Source organism: Ranitomeya variabilis, chromosome 2, assembly GCF_051348905.1.
Source record: "Ranitomeya variabilis isolate aRanVar5 chromosome 2, aRanVar5.hap1, whole genome shotgun sequence".
Taxonomy (NCBI): Eukaryota; Metazoa; Chordata; class Amphibia; order Anura; family Dendrobatidae; genus Ranitomeya; species Ranitomeya variabilis.
In genome coordinates this window covers 599,204,039-599,224,590 of record NC_135233.1, presented here as the reverse complement: position 1 = coordinate 599,224,590, position 20,552 = coordinate 599,204,039, and the positions used below count along the sequence as shown (strand labels likewise).

Sequence of the window (20,552 nt, the reverse complement as noted above, 5' to 3'; positions counted from 1 at the left end):
AGTTAATTGCCCCCCAAACCCCCCCGAATGTGTATTTCGATGGCTGGGTACATGGTGTCAAGCACAAGAAGTGCTGTGGCTGGAAGATTTGCCAAGCTTCTGAGGAATATGAGCAGTGTAGCCTTTTTCCTGGAGCCTGCTGGATATTTCGGGAGAGTATTGTGCACCCTATTGTAATGTCACAGGCTCAGCTGATGAGCTGTAGTTCAGGGTAAGCAGCACGGACCAGAGGCGATGATGCAGCGGAGCTGGACTTGCTGGACGGCATGTTCACCAGCGAGGAGCAGGGCAAGCAAAGCTGTAAGCAGTAAATGTAATGGAGGTGGGGAGGGGGCAGTTAAATACAGGAACAATAGAGAAGTATATGAAATTAGGCATCTTGCAGGAGGGATGTATCAGAATTGTAGTGTGCAATGGCACCAATTAGCAGTAATGAGAAGTTAAACAGGTACCTTGAAAGCAGAAAAGTGTTTGTAGCTGGTCGCTTCACTCAGCAAGAGCTTATTAGAAGAGAAGAGTTAGTATATTGCAGCCTGATACAGCAGAGCCGAGTAAGCAATAGCAACAGGATTTACTGGACTGAGCTGTGAGGAGGATAATGAGCCAATTGGCAAGAACATATAGAGTAAGATGAGGCTAAGTTCCACAAAAGAACATTGTAGCAAGGTGCTACACTTCCTGAATACTCAGGCTGCTTATAGCTGCCCGAGCCGCACCATGCCGGTCAGGACCTATACAACTGTTATACGCTTGGTTCTGAAAGGAGCCCTAGTCGGGGACATCTTGACCAAGAGCCACCACCAGTAAGGGATCAATTTTCAACCCGTTGTTCCTACGACGGTGGGTACTATGATGCAGCATGTAGCAAATCAATTAGTTTTTATTAATTAGAAGTAAAGTCCAATAACTGTAAACTTATGGCTTTCTCATGATACACAGGTTTAACATAAAGCATTAGGTCTTCATCATCACAGATTCTACGTCTTCTTTTTAAGGGACTCCAGTCTTTTCGACAGATCTTCAAAGTCAATATCCTCATATGCAGAGGAGTCATTAGTTGGCGACTGCCGGGCTGGGCTGACCGGTACCGATGGAAGCTTTGGTAAAGTTAGGTGGTCAAAGTTTCCTGGGGCAGTCGCGCCTGGTTTGATGTCAGCACCTGCAAGTGACAAGAATTGACGCCAACGTCAGGGTCATAGTGATACAATGGACCATTGATCATCTGGCCTAGGAGAGGTTAAGGAATAATTTAATTTTTTAAGTTTGGATTCTATGGGTCTCAGGCCTCCCTTCAATGCATACGTCAACCCTTACACCGCCTATAGGGATGTGACATTACATCACTAGTCTAATACAGGGCCGGACTGGCCATCGGGCACTTCTGGCAAATGCCAGAAGGGCCGGTGCTAGTCGTGGGCCGCTCGATCCGCCTCCCCCTGCCGACTCACCCCCCTGCCGCCGCATTCAACTATACCGGCGTTGACGCCGGTACAGTTGAATGCAATGATGGAGGAGAGAGCGTCTACAGACGCTCCCTCTCCCATCATTCCCCGCTCTGCCTCTGACACTGTGGGTGCGCGATGATGTCATATCATCGCGCACCTGCTGTGTCCCGGGCAGACTGCAGCCGCTGAGACAGGAGCAGGAAGCAACGCGGGCAAGAAGAAAGGTGAGGAGAGTGTTTTTTTGTTTTTTTTTTAACTGGACTGTGGGGACATTCTCGGGGGGGAGGAGGAGGGGAGATGCGGGCTGTGCTGGATATACTACTGTGTGGGCTGTGCTGTATATACCACTGTGCGGGCTGTGCTGTATATACCACTGTGCGGGCTGTGCTGTATATACCACTGTGCGGGCTGTGCTGTATATACCACTGTGCGGGCTGTGCTGGATATACCACTGTGTGGGCTGTGCTGGATATACCACCGTGCGGGCTGTGCTGGATATACCTCTGTGCTGTATATACCACTGTGCGGGCTGTGCTGGATATACCTCTGTGCTGTATATACCACTGTGCGGGCTGTGCTGTATATACTACTGTGTGGGCTGTGCAGTATATACCACTGTGCGGGCTGTGCTGTATATACCACTGTGCGGGCTGTGCTGTATATACCACTGTGCGGGCTGTGCTGTATATACCACTGTGCGGGCTGTGCTGTATATACCACTGTGCGGGCTGTGCTGTATATACCACTGTGCGGGCTGTGCTGTATATACCACTGTGCGGGCTGTGCTGGATATACCACTGTGCGGGCTGTGCTGGATATACCACTGTGTGGGCTGTGCTGGATATACCACCGTGCGGGCTGTGCTGGATATACCTCTGTGCTGTATATACCACTGTGCGGGCTGTGCTGGATATACCTCTGTGCTGTATATACCACTGTGCGGGCTGTGCTGTATATACCACTGTGCGGGCTGTGCTGGATATACTACTGTGTGGGCTGTGCAGTATATACCACTGTGCGGGCTGTGCTGTATATACCACTGTGCGGGCTGTGCTGTATATACCACTGTGCGGGCTGTGCTGTATATACCACTGTGCGGGCTGTGCTGTATATACCACTGTGCGGGCTGTGCTGTATATACCACTGTGCGGGCTGTGCTGTATATACCACTGTGCGGGCTGTGCTGTATATACCACTGTGCGGGCTGTGCTGTATATACCACTGTGCGGGCTGTGCTGTATATACCACTGTGGGGGCTGTGCTGGATATACCACTGTGCGGGCTGTGCTGGATATACCACTGTGCGGGCTGTGCTGGATATACCACTGTGCGGGCTGTGCTGGATATACCACTGTGCGGGCTGTGCTGGATATACCACTGTGCGGGCTGTGCTGGATATACCACTGTGCGGGCTGTGCTGGATATACCACTGTGCGGGCTGTGCTGGATATACCACTGGGCGGGCTGTGCTGGATATACCACTGTGCGGGCTGTGCTGGATATACCACTGTGCTGGATATACCACTGTGCGGGCTGTGCTGGATATACCACTGTGCGGGCTGTGCTGTATATACCACTGTGCTGGATATACCACTGTGCGGACTGTGCTGGAAATACCACTGTGCTGGCTGTGCTGTATTTACTACTGTGTGAGCTGTGCTGTATATACTACTGTGTGGGCTGTGCTGTATATACTACTGTGTGGGCTGTGCTGTATACTGCTGTGTGGGCTGTGTTATCTACTATGCGGGCTTTGCTATATACTATGGGGAGTATATTATCTTCTATGGGGAGGCCATGTTAAGTACTATGTGGCTGTGGTATATACTATTGTGGGGGTATATTATATTCTATGGGGGAGGTTGGGTTATATACTATGGGGGAGGTTGTGTTATATACTATGGGGGCTGCATTATATTCTATGGGGGCTACATTATATTCTGTAGGGTGGTGGCTACATTATACTATATGTGGGCTGCATTATACTGTATCGAGGACTATGGGGAATACGTTATACTATATGAAGAACTATGGGGTGCATTATACTATGGGAAGTGAATTGTACTACATGGATGACTATGGCGGTGCATTATACTATATGGAGCACTATGAGGAGTGTATTATGCTATATGGAGGACTATGAGGAGTGTATTATACTATGTGGAGGACTGAGCAGTGTATTTTAATATATGGAGGACTATAGGGAGTGTATTATACTATATGGAGCACTATGAGGAGTGTATTATGCTATATGGAGGACTATGAGGAGTGTATTATACTATGTTGAGGACTGAGCAGTGTATTTTAATATATGGAGGACTATAGGGAGTGTATTATACTATATGGAGGACTGTGGAGCACATTATAATATATGGAGGACTATGGGGTGTATTTTACTAAACAAGTAAAATGCTGCATATTCAGATTGTTTTTGCCGGAACAAAAATCATTGTTCGAAGCAGCACATCGCCGCTGTAAACTGTAGATGTGCTGCTGATAACATGATACTGTATGGGGATCGGTTAGTGATCTGTTAGTGAAGTGATCGTTCTGTCCCATCATTCTTTCTCAGACGGTGGAAAGAGGCCGGGAAACAAGTGTTGAACAACTTCAGTATTGTCGATCAAACTCATTTAGCGGCCTGAACTCAGTGCTTGTAAATACAACCGAAATGCTTTTGTGTGATGTGCAATATGTTAGCATTTTGGGCCCCATTTTAAACTTTGCCTAGGCGTAGGGCCTCACTTTGCCTAAAACCGGCCCTGCCTACAAGTGTACAAAGATATTATAAAGTCACCATGTGACAAGTGGGCCTGTGTAACTTCAAATGCCAGGGCTGAATTTTAGTCCCAGTCAGGCCCTGGTCTAAAGGCCCCGTCTCACTAAGCGATTTACCAACGATCACGACCAGCGATACGACCTGGCCGTGATCGTTGGTAAGTCGCTGTGTGGTCGCTGGGGAGCTGTCACACAGACAGCTCTCTCCAGCGACCAACGATCAGGGGAACGACTTCGGCATCGTTGAAACTGTCTTCAACGATGCCGAAGTCCCCCTGCAGCACCCGGGTAACCAGGGTAAACATCGGGTTACTAAGCGCAGGGCCGCGCTTAGTAACCCGATGTTTACCCTGGTTACCAAAAAAAACAAACACTACATACTCGCCTTTCGGTGTCCAGGTCCCTTGCCGTCTGCTTCCTGCTCTGACTGAGATCCGGCCGTACAGTGAGAGCAGAGCGCAGCGGTGACGTCACCGCTGCGCTCTCGCTGTACGGCGGCAGTCAGTGAGAGCAGGAAGCAGACGGCAAGGGACCTGGACACCGAAAGGCGAGTATGTACTGTTTGTTTTTTTGTACATTTACGCTGGTAACCAGGGTAAACATCGGGTTACTAAGCGCGGCCCTGCGCTTAGTAACCCGATGTTTACCCTGGTTACCAGTGAAGACATCGCTGGATCGGTGTCACACACACCGATTCAGCGATGTCAGCGGGGCCTCAACGACCAAAAAAAGGTCCAGGCCATTCTGACACGACCAGCGATCTCGCAGCAGGGGCCTGGTCGCTGGTACGTGTCACACATAGCGAGATCGCTATGGAGGTCGCTGTTGCGTCACAAAACTAGTGACTCAGCAGCGATCTCGCTAGCGATCTCGCTATGTGAGACGGGGCCTTAATACGTGTGGTTTCCATTTGCACTTACCATTATCAGGTGCAGGAAAAACCTGTGGATCCAGTCCGGGGGGTTTCAGCTGATAAAACACAAGGAAAACACAGTTACTTGGTTATAATGTGGTCAGGTAAGTAAATCAACAATGGACCTAAAAGGCCTCAGTAGCTCCGGTTATAATTGATTTATTACATTTAGTAAGTTTTTGCCAGTTAGACTTACAAGCTCTGCAGACCTTTAAATAAATTTAGTTTTTATGGTTCACTTCCTCCCTGACATGCAAACCTACTGTAAGCAACTTTCTTAAAAAAAATTCTACAATCTTGCTTTTGCAGAGAGTCTGTAACTTCTTTATCTAGCTGAGTGATCTGTTACAAATTATTACCAATCCATCAAAGCTCCTACTCTGCTCTCAATCTCCCTTCTCTCAGCTTTAGAAATAGCAGCAGGGAGGGTAAAGGGTTTGTACAGGCACCCAGTGAGGAGAGTGGAGAAGGCATCTACAGTCTCAGGGAGATTAAAGAAAACAAGCTATAGAAAAGGCACAAACATATTAAGAGGGAATAAGTGCAGGACAGAAGCTGTGCTAAAATATGACAATTAAACCAGCAGTATCCTAGATACATACAGACCTCACATACAGCCTATATTATTGGGAGAGACACAGACCTCACATCCAGCCTATATTATTGGGAGAGACACAGAGCTCACATGCAGGCTATAATACTGGGAGAGACAAACAGACCTCACATCCAGCCTGTATTACTGGGAGAGACACTCAGACCTCGCATTTAGCTTTATTACTGGGAAACACGTAGATCTCACATCCAGCCTACATTACTGGGAGAGACACACAGACCTCCCATCCAGCCTATATTACTGGGAGAGACACACAGATCTCCCATCCAGCCTATATTACAGGGAGAGACGCACAGATCTCACATCCAGCCTATATTACTGGGAGAGACACACAGATCTCCCATCCAGCCTATATTACTGGGAGAGACACACAGATCTCACATCCAGCCTATATTACTGGGAGAGACACACAGACCTCACATCCAGGCTATATTACTAGGAGAGACACACAGACTTCACATCCCAGCCATTATTGCTGAGAGAGACTCACAGATCTCACATCCAGCCTATATCACTGGGAGAGACACTCCCACAAAAGAAAACTTTTGCTCAGTTTGTAAACTGTATTTCAGGTGGATGGAAATAGAATGAAGGCTTGAAGATTGTAGACTGAAACTTAGGTCAACCTTATTAGCCAAAGGTATCCACTAACACGTCAAACATGTCCAAAAACAACATCCGCAGACCAATGGGACTCCCATCGATCCTGAGAACAGGTCTGTGATGGTGTGATATGCTATGTGGGTATCATTTTGTGTATATTTCTATTTTACTTATTTTCATGGTGTTGAGTTGTTATTTGCCATCTGATATTCTCCCCACAGTTCTGTATTGTTATCCCTCCACAGGGTCAGTGAATAATGTTGTTTGCTAATATTCTAATGACATGTTGACCTAGCTTGATGAAACAATGAGCCCCTGCGACCCACCCCCCTAACCTGTGAATGGGGAGGTGAGACACAGACCAGTTTTGTTTGGAACTATGAAGTGAACACAGCACGTCAGAGAGAGAAAGAAAGGAATATGGATTGTTATCCTCTGTGCTGGATTGTTGGATTTTTATCCTGTAACTGAACTGCATTTGTGTTCTGGAATATTTTTATCCTTTGTGTGGTGGACCGTATATGCGTATATGGACCTTTCATACTTTTGCCTAAATAAAGGTCTTGGAATTGTTCACTATTCTCTTGCTCTGTTGATTGTGTGATACCGGAGAAGGAACCTGTGACAAATGGTGGCAAGCAGCGGGATCAACAGAGCGTAACCTAATGGAGAACCACCCACAGAGTGAGTACAGAAATTGGACTGTATCCAGTTTACAGGAGAGAGCCAGAGACCTGGGCCTGAACTACCAGGGACTGACTAAAGAGGCCTTAATTGATCTCCTGGTGGGTGCTAGCCAAACCACCTACTCCCATATGTCTGAAGGACGAGCACTGGAGACGAGGACCCCCACCCCAAAAAGCCAGTGGGTGGTGTGGTACGAAGAAGAGATGGCGGTTCTGGGCCCAGGCGTCTCTCAGGAGTACAAGGAGGAGGCTGCCCGCCGGGCACAACGGAGACAAGAAGCAATGGAGCTTGAAAGAGGGAGTAACGCAATGTGGAATGTAAACCCAACGATCCGGGAGCCTGTACGGATCACCCAGACAGACTTTAAGCCATTTTATGAGGCTTCTGGAGATGTGGAGGGGTTCTTCAAGGACTTTGAGCAGCAGTGTGCTGTGATGGAGGTGCCCCACTCTGGCTGGATGGGTTTGTTAGTGGGACTCCTGAACGGTAGCCTGGCGGAGGCTTACCGAACCATTGACTCCCAGCAGAACCAGGATTATAACATTGTAAAGCAGACTATCCTGGATTACCATGCTATCACCCCAGACTCGTATAGGGCCAAGTTCCGAGACCTCCCATGCACTTCGGGGGGATCGTTTAGGATGTATGCACATAATATGTCCCAGGCATGTCGGAGATGGCTGGAAGCAGAAAACGCCTTTACTGTGGAAGATGTTATACAGATATTCCTTATAGAACAATTTCTTGCCAAGTGCCCCGCAGAGGTACGGGAATGGGTCCGGGAGCGCACGCTGTGCACCGTGGATAGAGCTGAAGCCCTGGCCGATGAAGCCCTCACTATCTAACCGCAATGGAGGAGGCTTCTGGACAATGAACCACGGCCTGCTCCCGCGTCCCGTCCCCCTCCGATTATATCTGCCCCTCCACCCAGCCGCAGGCCGATGACAATCACAGCTCACAATCCTGGGCCCCAACAGTTCTGACCACGACCTGGGGGTATCACAGAGAGGAGATGTTACGGGTGTGGGCAACCTAGACATTTGCAGTCTGGCTGTCCCTCAAGGATTCGGAGGGAGCCCCACGCAGCCCCACCTCGTCCAGTGCATCTTGTGCACTCCATCCCGCCTGAGGAAGAGCTACCACCACCCCCACCAGAGTGGACCACTGACCACAGCACCATAGATACCCCTCCTGGAGTGTACGTACGGACTCCGGCCTTTGTCTATCAGAAATACACAGCAACGGCATTGCCACCTGCAGGATGTCTTAATTGATGGATACAAAGTGTCGGGATTTAGAGACACGGGGGCATTCCTGACTATCGCTGACCCCCGTGTGGTTCGACCCGAGGCAATTCACCAGGGCCTGGGAATTCCCATTGTCCTGATGGGGGGGTGTCCGCAAATATATACAGAGAGCTCTGGTACGTTTGGATTTTGGTTTTGGAGAAAAACTGTGCTGGATTGGAGTTATGGGAGGACTTCCTGCAGATATCCTCCTTGGAAATGACATTGGGGAGTTGCAAAGTCATTTTGTGGGAGCAGAAGGTCCGTGGGCCTCTCCTTATGAAAGAACAATCGGAGGGAGATATCGCAGATACCGTAACGCCCATCATTCCCTACGTTCTAGAGTTCAGAGACTGTCTCGCCCAGCTAGCTACCTTGGCTAATGAACATCAGCGAACGGCCCAGTCCAGACAAAAAGCCTGGTATGACCATAAAGCCAGGACCCGGGAATTTATGGACAAGTGCTCATGATTATTGCAATCCCTGCCACTGTACAAGGAACTATAAACAGTGGAACAAAGTGGACTAAAGTGAGCAGGCCAGAGGTCTGTGTAGACCTAATGGCGTGCTCACTTATTATGAGGAAGGAGAGGTTGTGATGGTGTGATATCCTATGTGGGTATCATTTTGTGTATATTTCTATTTTACTTATTTTCATGGTGTTGAGTTGTTATTTGCGATCTGATATTCTCCCCACAGTTCTGTATTGTTATCCCTCCACAGGGTCAGTGAATAATGTTGTTTGCTAACATGCTAATGACATGTTGACCTAGCTTGTTGAAACAATGAGCCCCTGCGACCCACCCCCCTAACCTGTGAATGGGGAGGTGAGACACAGACCAGTCTTGTTTGGAACTATGAAGTGAACACAGCACATCAGAGAGAGAAAGAAAGGAATATGGACTGTTATCCTCTGTGCTGGATTGTTGGATTTTTATCCTGTAACTGAACTGCATTTGTGTTCTGGAAAATTTTTATCCTTTGTGTGGTGGACCGTATATGCGTATATGGACCTTTCGTACTTTTGCCTAAATAAAGGTCTTGGAATTGTTCACTCTTCACTGGCTCTGTTGATTGTGTGATACCGGAGAAGGAACCTGTGACAAGGTCAACCACAATCCACTGCATGAATGGAGCGGGAGTGATCATGTGCGACTCTCGGTGAAAGGATCGGTGGTTGCACGTGCTTACATTAATTCCATGTGATTTGTCGGTTGAATCCACCAGTGATCACACATTTATCCCCCATCCTGTAGATACTAATACTACTGTTTTGCACTTACTGAGTCATAGGATGGATGAAAGCCGGGGACTGGTGGTTTTCCTTTTGGAGGCGGCTGTATAAAAGTGCATTCCTCATAGATTCCTACGTCAGGAGTCGTCTGCTACAAAGTTAGGGATAAATAATGAGTGCAACACTGGATCTACATTTCTTAGCAATGTACGGTGCAGATTGTACTGTATGCTTTATACTTACTGTAATCTGGGGATAAGGACCTCGAGGTCCATTGCTTCTGAAGTCACCCCCACCGCCTCTGCCCCCAGGTCCTCCTTTTTTGTCATTTGTAAAATCTATGGGATGTCCATCAACTTCAAATCCAGTAGGGGCTTCAGCCTGGAAAGTAATTACTCAATGTATCCGCCTTAGAGGAAACAAAATGGGATTGACAGTCAGATCAACTCACCATCACCCGGGCGTCTGGCTCGTACTGGACGTTGTAATTTTTGGCAATCTCAATCAGGTATCTCTCCACCAGGATTTTTGGAGGGGCTTCCGGGCTTAGTTTGTGCATCAGCTGTTGATATGGGACAATTTATGGTTTAGTACAAAATAGGTAAATCTGACCCAGATCGATCCACTCTTTTTTAGGGGATGTCCTCCTTTTGGGACAATATGGGGTTTAAAAACATTTTAACAATTGGTTTCGTTAGCCCATAATACATGCCATTAAGTAAAAAAAAAAAGATGGACAACCCCTTCTAATCTATTCTTGGACTTACTCTTTCACTGACTGTTCCGATCTGATTTGTCCTGCACAGGTTTCCGTATTCTTTGCTATATTTATGACAAAGTTGGTTGGCCACCTGGAATAAAAACAGAAAGTTTCACTTTTTCGTGGTCCTACAAGTCGATTCTTCACAATAATGGTGCACCGAGGTCAAAGCTCCAACCCCTGCAGAACCCATTGGCCACCCAAGATTTTCGGCTGCACCTTGTGGTGTCGGTTTCTCTTGAACCCAGTGATCTGGATATACGATAATAAAGTAAATCCATGGTGCAAGCTTCATGGTGTCTGAGTCAATGTTGTGCAAGTGTTTTGCCCATCCATCAGCTGGAAGAGGCGTCTATGGACCATAAAGGCAGGAGGGAATGTGAGTGCAGCGAGCGTGGCCACCATGGCCGGCAGCGGTATGGGAGTTTTGTGGCATACGAAAAATTGTCCATATTTTTGCAATATTTTTTCTTTTTTTGCCAGCAAAGAAGGAGAATAACAAATTAACTAGAGTTTACTGTGGAGGTTGGTGTAAATTGTATCACAAATATTCATCTGCCCAATAGCACTTGGAGATGGGACTTTTTTTTTTTTAGCCCCAAGATAAGATGAGCCCGATTTATTCTGCATATCCAATCAGCAGCAAATTTATTTATTTTAAAGTACAGGTTTTTTTCTCTTGTGGAGACTGAGGTGGTGTAAGGAGTCTTATGGGCTGTAGGTTTCTTCAAAAATTTTCTTATCAGGACCACCCCATCCCCATGTCTTATAAGGACTTATAGAGAATATAGAGAGGGATCATCCACTTCTTTCACTTTTGGGGGGAACGTATAGAGGTCATCGAAGGGGATCCAATACTTTCTTCACTATTGGGGGATACATAGAGGACATGGAGTGGGATCCTTCACTTATTTCACTATTGGGGGATACATAGAGGGGGATTCTTCACTTATTTTCCACTATTGGGGATACATAGTGGATATAGGGTGGGATCCTTCACTTATTTGACTATTGGGGAATACATAGAGGACATAGAGGGGGATTCTTCACTTATTTAACTATTGGGGATACATAGAGGACATAGGGGGGATCCTTCACTTTTTTCCACTATTGTGGGATACATAGAGGACATGGAGTGGGATCCTTCACTTATTTCATTTGTAGGGGATACATAGAGGAAGATCATTCACTTATTTCACTATTTTGGGATACATAGAGGACATAGAGGGGGATCCTTCAGTTATTTCACTATTGGGGGATACATAGAGGAGGATTCTTCACTTATTTCACTATTGGGGGATACATAGAGGACATAGAGGGGGATCCTTCACTTATTTCACTATTGGGGGATATATATAGAGGACATAGAGGGGGATCCTTCACTTATTTCACTATTGGGGGATATATAGAGGACATAGAGGGGGATCCTTCACTTATTTCACTATTGGGGGATACATAGAGGACATGTTATAGTCCTGTAGGTCTCTATTATATCATTATTACAATTTATACCACGTCGGAGTAATTAATATTCCAAGCACACATTTTATTCCTGAACCACTTACTATCTTTAATTCAGAGATTTCTATCAGACGTGGAGCAGCCCAGATGACAGTGGACACGGCCTCAGCCAGACCTGGGTCCAGCTCCCTGCAGAGAGAGAGATAGAGTGATTACTAATATATATATATTAATTAGTGTAATTATTATTATTACATCAGAGTTAATCCGTTATAACGCTCCTCTCGGCTCTGTAATTATTGCCCTTGCTCCTCTATGACTTTTCAATATCCAATAGTTTACTTGTCGAAGACACCACTTGAAGAAGACTGGTGTACATTCTTCTTGTTCTTATTTTATTCCCGCTGCTCCCCTACATATTCTGTTTTAATCCTTTTTAAAATCCATCATACGGTTCCAGAGATATGGGCCTTTTTATTTGGTGCACTTTTTTTTACCAAGAGGGTGGTGCTCGCAGGATCCTCTGGGGCGTGTCTCTAGGCTGCTCTGCTTCATTACCCAATGAGTAGCTTCGACTTGCTAAAGACCATAAAAATAAGAACTAAATAAAAAGGCCCATATCTCTGGAAAGGTATAGCTCGGACCACAAAACACAGATTTGTGAAACCGGCCTTACTATTTGCTCAGAATCTCTAAGTCAAGACACATTTCTGAGTCTGGATCAAAGGATAAATTGAGGACGTGACTGGTTCCGAGTGGTCATCGCAGACGAGTGAAAAATCTGCGTAAGAAAAATGAGTGAATATTGCAATTTTTTTTCATGAGGCCAGTGTGCGAAAATGACCCTTGTACACTAGCAAAATAAGGCAAACAGAACATGGACTTAAAACACGCATGTGTGAACAAGCCCCTATGTGCAGATTTCAGCTCTGCTCCCCTGACTTACTTCATGGACTGAATTAATCCGAATCGTGCCAGGAGCAGGTCGCAGTACAGCTCTAGGATCTCCATCGCTTCCACCATATAGTCTTCCCGGATTATATGTTCCACCCGGATCCTCGCTCTCTCATCCTTCCGGCATGATAAATAGTCGGCGATCTCCTTCCGAGATTTCATTGCCATTTCAGCTATTGGGAGGATGATAATGTGATTAAAACTGTAATATAAAGGAATTATAGTGCCATCTCATTGCCTATCTTGACAACTTGTGCTTAAAGAGTAACAGTCGTTTTAATTTTTCTTCCATAAATCAATAGTGCGTGGGAAAATAAGACACTTTGTAATATATCTTGTCAGAGAAATCTGCTTTTTTTTCCTGGACTGATCTTTTAGGGTACTGTCACACAGTGCCATTTTGATCGCTACGACGGTACGATTCGTGACGTTCTAGCGATATCGTTACGATATCGCAGTGTCTGACACGCTACTGCGATCAGGGACCCTGCTGAGAATCGTACGTCGTAGCAGATCGTTTGGAACTTTCTTTCGTCGCTTGATCACCCGCTGACATCGCTGGATCGTTGTGTGTGACAGCGATCCAGCGATGTGTTCGCTTGTAACCAGGGTAAACATCGGGTAACTAAGCGCAGGGCCGCGCTTAGTAACCCGATGTTTACCGTGGTTACCAGCGTAAACGTAAAAAAAACAAACAGTACATACTCACATTCCGGTGTCTGTCCTCCGGCGTCTCAGCTTCTTTGCACTGTGAGCGCCGGCCAGCCAGAAAGCGAGCACAGCGGTGACGTCTGACGTCACCGCTCTGCTTTCCGGCCGCTGTGCTTACACAGTGCAGAGAAGCTGAGACGCCGGGGGACAGACACCGGAATGTGAGTATGTACTGTTTTTTTTTTACGTTTACGCTGGTAACCAGGGTAAACATCGGGTTACTAAGCGCGGCCCTGCGCTTAGTAACCCGATGTTTACCCTGGTTACCCGGGGACTTCGGCATCGCTCCAGCGCCGTGATTGCAACGTGTGACCGCAGTCTACGACGCTGGAGCGATAATCATACGATCGCTGCGACGTCACGGATCGTGCCGTCGTAGCGATCAAAATGGCACTGTGTGACAGTACCCTTACTCTCAATCTGTTAGGCGCTGAGATTCTCCCACTGCATGGGGTAGATCCCAAGCTTTGTCTGCCTTTGCGGTCTCCCATCCTGCTTTGGATACAGTGGGTGCTGCTCAGCATCTTGCCCAGACTTGTGCTGTTCGCTTGGTTAATGCTGGCTCTCCAGCCAAAGATATAGTAACTAGCAATAGGCAGCGGTGAACAGGCCTTCCAGAGGCTAAGTCCAGAAATCACCCTACTGAACATGCTCGTGAGGTGGCGACCTCTCATTGGTGGTCGGTCATCAGCTGCTCGGGTGACGCAGCAGTTCCTGATTGGTCAACGAGCAAGGTCCTGTCTGACTGGACTTGAACAGGAACGTATAAAAGGTTTACTGGCGTGCATGCCGGCGTGCTAAGATATAATATGATAATAATAATAATAAGATCATTTATGTCCTATATGTGTGTGGAACATAACGGTAGTGTGGACTTGTCTGCGTGTGCTCAGGGCAGGCGTATAGCTTTTAGAATTCCGGCACCTCCGGAGAGGAGTTTGAGTGAATTCAGGGCAGGTGTTAAGCCTTTAGAATTCAGGCACCTCCGGAAAGGAGTTTGTGTGCGTGCACATGCTGTGATTGTGTCCACTACCTGTTCCCATGCCCCAGTGAGGTTTGCGTTCTCCTGTGAAGTTAACAGGGTTCATGTTTAGCGCTATACCTACTCTGTTACTGTGTGCGATTAACACAACTGCAGAGCATCTTTTCTGTTACTGTGTGCAAGTGACACAGCTCTACTGCAGAGCATCTATTCCGTTGCCGTCTGCGATTGACACAGCTCTACTGCAGAGCATCTATTCCGTTGCCGTCTGCGATTGACACAGCTCTACTGCAGAGCATCTTTTCTGTTACTGCATGCAAGTGACACAGCTCTACTGCATAGCATCTTTTCTTTTACTGTTTGCAAGTGACACAGCTCTACTGCAAGCATCTTTTCTGTTACTATGTGCAAGTGACACAGCTGTACTGCAGAGCATCTTTTCTGTTACTGCATGCAAGTGACACAGCTCTACTGCAGAGCATCTTTTCTTTTACTGTGTGCAAGTGACACAGCTCTACTGCAGAGCATCTTTTCTGTTACTATGTGCAAGTGACAGCTCTACTGCAGAGCATCTTTTCTGTTACAGTGTGCAAGTGACAGCTCTACTGCAGAGCATCTTTTCTTTCACTGTGCAAGTGACACAGCTCTACTGCAGAGCATCTTTTCTGTTACTATGTGCAAGTGACACAGCTGTACTGCAAGCATCTTTTCTGTTACTATGTGCAAGTAACACAGCTCTACTGCAGAACATCTTTTCTGTTACTGTGTGCAAGTGACACAGCTCTACTGCTAGCATCTTTTCTGTTACTATGTGCAAGTGACACAGCTGTACTGCAGAGCATCTTTTCTGTTACTGTGTGCAAGTGACACAGCTCTACTGCAGAGCATCTTTTCTGTTACTATGTGCAAGTGACACAGCTCTACTGCTAGCATCTTTTCTGTTACTATGTGCAAGTGACACAGCTGTACTGCAGAGCATCTTTTCTGTTACTATGTGCAAGTGACACAGCTCTACTGCAGAGCATCTTTTCTTTTACTGTGCAGGTGACACACCTCTACTGCAGAGCATCTTTTCTGTTACTATGTGCAAGTGACACAGCTCTACTGCAGAGCATCTTTTCTGTTGCTGTGTGCGAGTGACACAGCCTTGTGTTCTATACACTGAGCGACGTTTAACTCAGTGCGAGCTAGCTATTGCTCACTGTATGTTCCACCATTGTTCACGTTAGCTGCAGTTTTCCATCTCTGTACGGTGGACCCTGGGTTGCAATCTCACTTCATCTTAATTTATATTTAGTGCGATCCGCCAACCCTAACACAATCCATGGGTAAAATGTGTGTTCCATGAAGACAGATTTTTCTATTACTGAAATAGAAGATGACGGTGCTACACGTTCTCCTGAAACCACAGTTACAGTTCTCTATAGAACTTTATAAGCACCAACTGTCACCTCCTATCTCAGTCTATATTCACCGAAGACCGATTTTATCCATGAATTGAGTTTTTTGAAAAAAGATGAATACGAGCGGAGAAAGAAGGGGCTTTCTCCCATATAATACAAAGTTTCTTATTTTCACGAGTATTATTGATTTATTAAATAAAATGATGTACGGACTGATCGCAGATTTCTCGACCTGAATATACAGCCTTATATATGCCGATGAGGCTGTTGAATATGGGTGAGGATATCATGGTCTATAGTCGGACTAGGAATGTTGGATAAATTAAACCAAACGATGGTGTAGAAACTTGATACCACTATGGCAATAGTACATGATCACTAATAGTAACTAAAAATCCCAGACTCACTTTTTTTCTTTTCCAGCAACTTCAGACGATTGATGGCCAGTCTCAGGTTGACCCGGAGGCGCTCACCCTTGAACCCACCCTTCAACATGTTTCCCCTTCCTTTAAATTAAACGGAAAAAATAAATAATTAGCAAAATCTGTATTTTTTATCAATAATATTTCTATGTATCCATGAGTATTTTCTTTACGGTAGTGTTACAGATCAGTATGGAATTGAAAAGTTACGCAACTTTCTTATAAACTTTTTCACCATTATCAGAATCTGGGTGACACTTGCCGTCAGCCTCTGTGTCATTCACTGACAGCAAACAGAGATTTGAAATGTTCAAAAAGTTTAGCAGAGAGTATATAATAGACTGGGAGCTGACATCTTCTTTTTTTACTGCGTCCACTGACTGGAAAAGTTGGAGATTTGCATATGAAAATTCTCAGAACAATGCTGTAAGAGTGTAAGCACCCTTAGGCTATATGCACACGTTGCGGATTGGGGTGCAGAATTTTCCGCACAAAATCCGCATCTCCTGGCAGAAACAGCAGGCGCGGATTTTCTGTAGATTTTGTGCGGTTTTGATGCGGAATTAATGCGGAATTAATGCGGATTTTGTGCGGATTTTCTGCGTTTTTTTACCCACTGAGGATTTCTATAATGAAAGGGTGCAGAAACGCTGCCGTTCCGCACAAAAGAAGTGACATGCACTTGTTTTCAATCCGCAGCGGATTCAGTGCGGATTTTTCCGCACCATTAGCACAGCTTTTTTTTTTTCCCTATTGATTTACATTGTACTGTAAATCACAGTGCGGAACTGCAGCATTTCTGCGCGGAAAAATCCGCTGCGGATCCGCACAAATTCCGTATCGTGTGCACATAGCCTTACTCATGGAGTAAGCGACATAGCAAATCAGAAGAATTATACTACATTTCTAATTGGGGTATTTACTAATAATATTATTACACCTACAGCATATTCGGATGCGATGTTGGAGATGAGAACACTCCTTTAACCTCTCTCTTTCTTTTGATATCTTTCCCTTCAGTTTCAAAAACGTCGTCCCTTGACCAGAACTGTGCCGCTAACTACAGACCTGTCTCTAATCTTCCCTTCATCTCCAAACTCCTAAAACGCCTGGTCCACTCCCGTCTTACCCGCTATCTCTCAGATAACTCTCTTCTCGACCCTCTTCAATCTGGTTTCTGCTCTTTACACTCTACTGAAACTGCCCTCACTAAAGTCTCTAATGACCTACTAACAGCTAAATCTAATGGTCACAACTCCATGCTAATTCTCTTGGATCTCTCCGCAGCATTCGACACTGTGGATCATCAGCTCCTCCTCACTATGCTCTGCTCCATCGGCATCAAGGACACCGTTCTCTCTTGGTTCTCCTCCTATCTCTCTGACCGATCCTTCACCGTATGTTTTGCTGGTTCCTCCTCCTCTCACCTTCCCCTTACTGTTGGGGTTCCTCAGAATCAGTCCTAGGCCCCCTCCTCTTCTCCTTGTATACCTCCCCTATTGGACAAACAATCAGTAGATTCGGTTTTCAGTACCATCTCTATGCCGATGTCACCAATTAGACACATCGTCTCCTGACATTACCCCCACCCTAATACAAAACACCAGTGATTGTCTGTCCGCTGTCTCTAACATCATGTCCTCCCTTTATTTCAACTGAATCTCCCCAAAACTGAACTTGCTGTGATTCCTCCTGCTACTAACCTACCTATACCCGACCTTGCAATTTCCTTGGGTGGTGCAACCATAACTCCCAAGCCACACACTCACTGTCTTTTGGTCATATTTGACACAAAACTTCCCTTTACTCCCTATACCCAATCACTCACTCTTGTCACCTGCACCTTGAAAACATCTCAAGAATCCGACTTTCTCTCACCTTTGAAACTGCAAAAACTCTGTTGTTCTTATTCACTCTCGTCTGGACTACTGAATCTCTCCTCTGATCGGTCTCTTCCCTCATCTCTGTCTATCCCCCTACCTGTGCTCCCCGGGGTGTTGTTCCTGGAACTACTGAGATGAGTGTTGGATAAAAGTCATGTTCCTTTTATCTCGGACATTGTTTATGTGTCGGTTTCTGTCGGCTCATTATCATGTGAAACTCTGAGCTCACATCAATGACGAGGAACCTGAAAAACCGGTATGTGACTCGTCATCACATGGCTTGTGGAATCAGACACCACAGCTGCCGATGTTTTCATAGTCGGGGAGGAGCTCTGAATCCAGGACTCCAATATTTACTATGGAGGACCGACCATGAAAAGCAGTGATTGCTCTTCTACACCTTTAAATTTTCCGACCTCTTTGCTTTCAGATAAATCATCTTTATTTCTCCTTCATTTGCCTTTTTAACCCCAAAACTATTTCTTTGCCTAAAGTTCTTTTATTTTTGGATATACTTAGTCCTGTGGGAATTGCAATTCCAGCAGAGGTCAATTCTCCATAATCCGTAGTGACAAATGTCCCTTGTGCCAGCTTCACACATCCGACATTCAAGATCCGAGTCCAGATAGACCGAGGGTCTCCTCACCCGAATGTAACACTCCCTATATCGACTCGACAGGACATGTCTGTCCGTACTCAAATATCGGACTTGTAAAACCTGTCTGTAAAGGGCAAACATGGCTACTTTGTTCGAAACAGCGCCTTGCCTGTCTGTGGGTTGTGTTTGGTATTGCAGCCAAGGCCCTTTGATATGAGGTTGATCCAGGTGCGAACATACCAATTTGTGCAGCCGCAGAGGGGCCCTACAGGTAAGAGGGCCACTACCACCTCCAAAGTAGGTAGAATTTTGCATACAGGTGAATTATTGGACTGCAAAGGGCCAATATACTATTTTTGCACAAGGGCCTCTTTTCTCTATGTCCACCACTGGGTTGATCTTCAATACCACACACCACCTATAGTCAGGTGTGGCGCTGTTTTTTTGGGGGGAAAAAAACGAATCCTGGACAACCCCTTTAATAAGACCACTTCAAGGATCCTACTACAGTCACACTTGGCACAGACACTCTTGAAGTCTGCTGCTGAGAGATTCTGTTGCAATTAAAGCAATAGTACAAAAAATAAGTGTATATATTACCGCCATCTACAACACTTGCGTCACCGCTACTAAAAATCACAAACTATGAACTAAGACACTAACAACAAAAAAACAGCTACAAATTGTTATTTCTTTGTTAAGTATTTTTCCATTGTTTTAGTCTTCGCTGCAGAATCGAATGAATTTATATAGTGAGATGTTATTCAGGATCGATGCCGTAAAACACCGCTATAATACGCCAGATACTAGAAAAGTCCTAAAACATATAATTCTGATGGAATAATACATTTACCTGAGCTCTCTCCCCGCAGCAGCGTCAGGAAGCAGTCTGGCAGGATATGTGATATATTATTTACTGATGTGGGGAGGGAGGCACGTGTTCTGTACCGTGATGTCACCGCAGGGCGGGGATCATGTGATGTGTATGGCCACATAGTGCCATACCTTACCTGGGTGTGTGGCTGCAGTACATACATAGCAGAGGTGGTGTGTACGCAAGAGCAGCACAAACAGGAAAATGCCAAAGCGAGCTAGTTATCCTGATGAATGTGCATGGATTGGCAGCAAGAGTGACCCTAAATGCAAGAAATACAGCCACACTTACCTATAACAGTGCCAACTACACTGATCTATAACAATGCCAGTGCTCCATAACAGTGCCAGCCACAGTGATCCATAACAGTGCCAAGCAATGTCCCATAATAGTGTCACCCAGTGTCACATAAAAGTGCCAATCAGTGTCCCATAATTGTGCCAGTGGCCGTGATCCATAACACTGCCAGCCTGAGTACCATAAAAATAAGAGTGTCAGTCATAGTGTCCCATAATAGTGCCAGCCTGCGTACCATAAAAAGACCAAGCAGTGCCCAATAACAGTGCCAGTCCCAGTGTCCCATAACTGTGCCAGCCAGTATCCCATAACAGCGCTAAGCAGTGTCCCACAATAGTGTTACCCTGTCTCACATAACAGTGCCAGCCACAGTGATTCAAAACAGTGGCAAACAGTGTCACATAACAGCGCCAGTCAGAGTGCTTCACCTTTACTGAGAGGTCACGGACCAAAATTTCTTGGCCACTGTTAGTTGAAAAAGCCCTTTCTTTTGCACTATTGGATTATTTTTCATCTATAAAGCAGGCTGCAATGTTCTGCTGCGTCTATTAGTCAGATGCAGCAGGAGAGTAAGGCTACTTTCACACTTCCGTCGGTACGGGGCCGTTGCAAGCCGTCAGCCCGATGTACCGACGGACGTTGTGCTAA

General features: G+C 46.0%; 1 protein-coding gene across 2 annotated transcripts; it reads right to left on the bottom strand.

Annotated features, from left to right (window-relative positions):
* Nucleotides 1-862: 862 nt before the first annotated feature.
* LOC143807236 (IST1 homolog) lies at nt 863-19,743 on the bottom strand. Of its 2 annotated transcripts, none has more exons than XM_077288561.1 (10): nt 19,587-19,743; nt 16,238-16,336; nt 12,727-12,907; nt 11,885-11,969; nt 10,327-10,410; nt 10,011-10,121; nt 9,803-9,940; nt 9,609-9,710; nt 5,144-5,192; nt 863-1,159 (listed from the first exon to the last, which is right to left on the bottom strand). In XM_077288561.1, the coding sequence occupies exons 1-10, from the start codon at nt 19,726-19,728 to the stop codon at nt 978-980; spliced, it is 1,173 nt and encodes a 390-aa protein (XP_077144676.1). In that variant the 5' UTR covers nt 19,729-19,743; the 3' UTR covers nt 863-977. The 2 variants fall into 2 exon arrangements, with proteins under 2 accessions (XP_077144676.1, XP_077144677.1); XM_077288562.1 differs by lacking the exon at nt 19,587-19,743 and adding an exon at nt 18,233-18,315.
* Between the last annotated feature and the right edge of the window lie 809 nt (nt 19,744-20,552).

Bases quoted from the DNA above. Each gene is read 5' to 3' on its own strand.
- LOC143807236 (XM_077288561.1), bottom strand. From the start codon at position 19,728: ATGTGGCCATACACATCACATGATCCCCGCCCTGCGGTGACATCACGG. The intron at 12,908-16,237 runs GTGAGTCTGGGA...TCCTCCCAATAG, and splicing joins GTTGCTGGAAAAGAAAAAAA to CTGAAATGGCAATGAAATCT. The intron at 5,193-9,608 runs GTAAGTGCAAAA...GTGTTTTATCAG, and splicing joins TTCATCCATCCTATGACTCA to CTGAAACCCCCCGGACTGGA.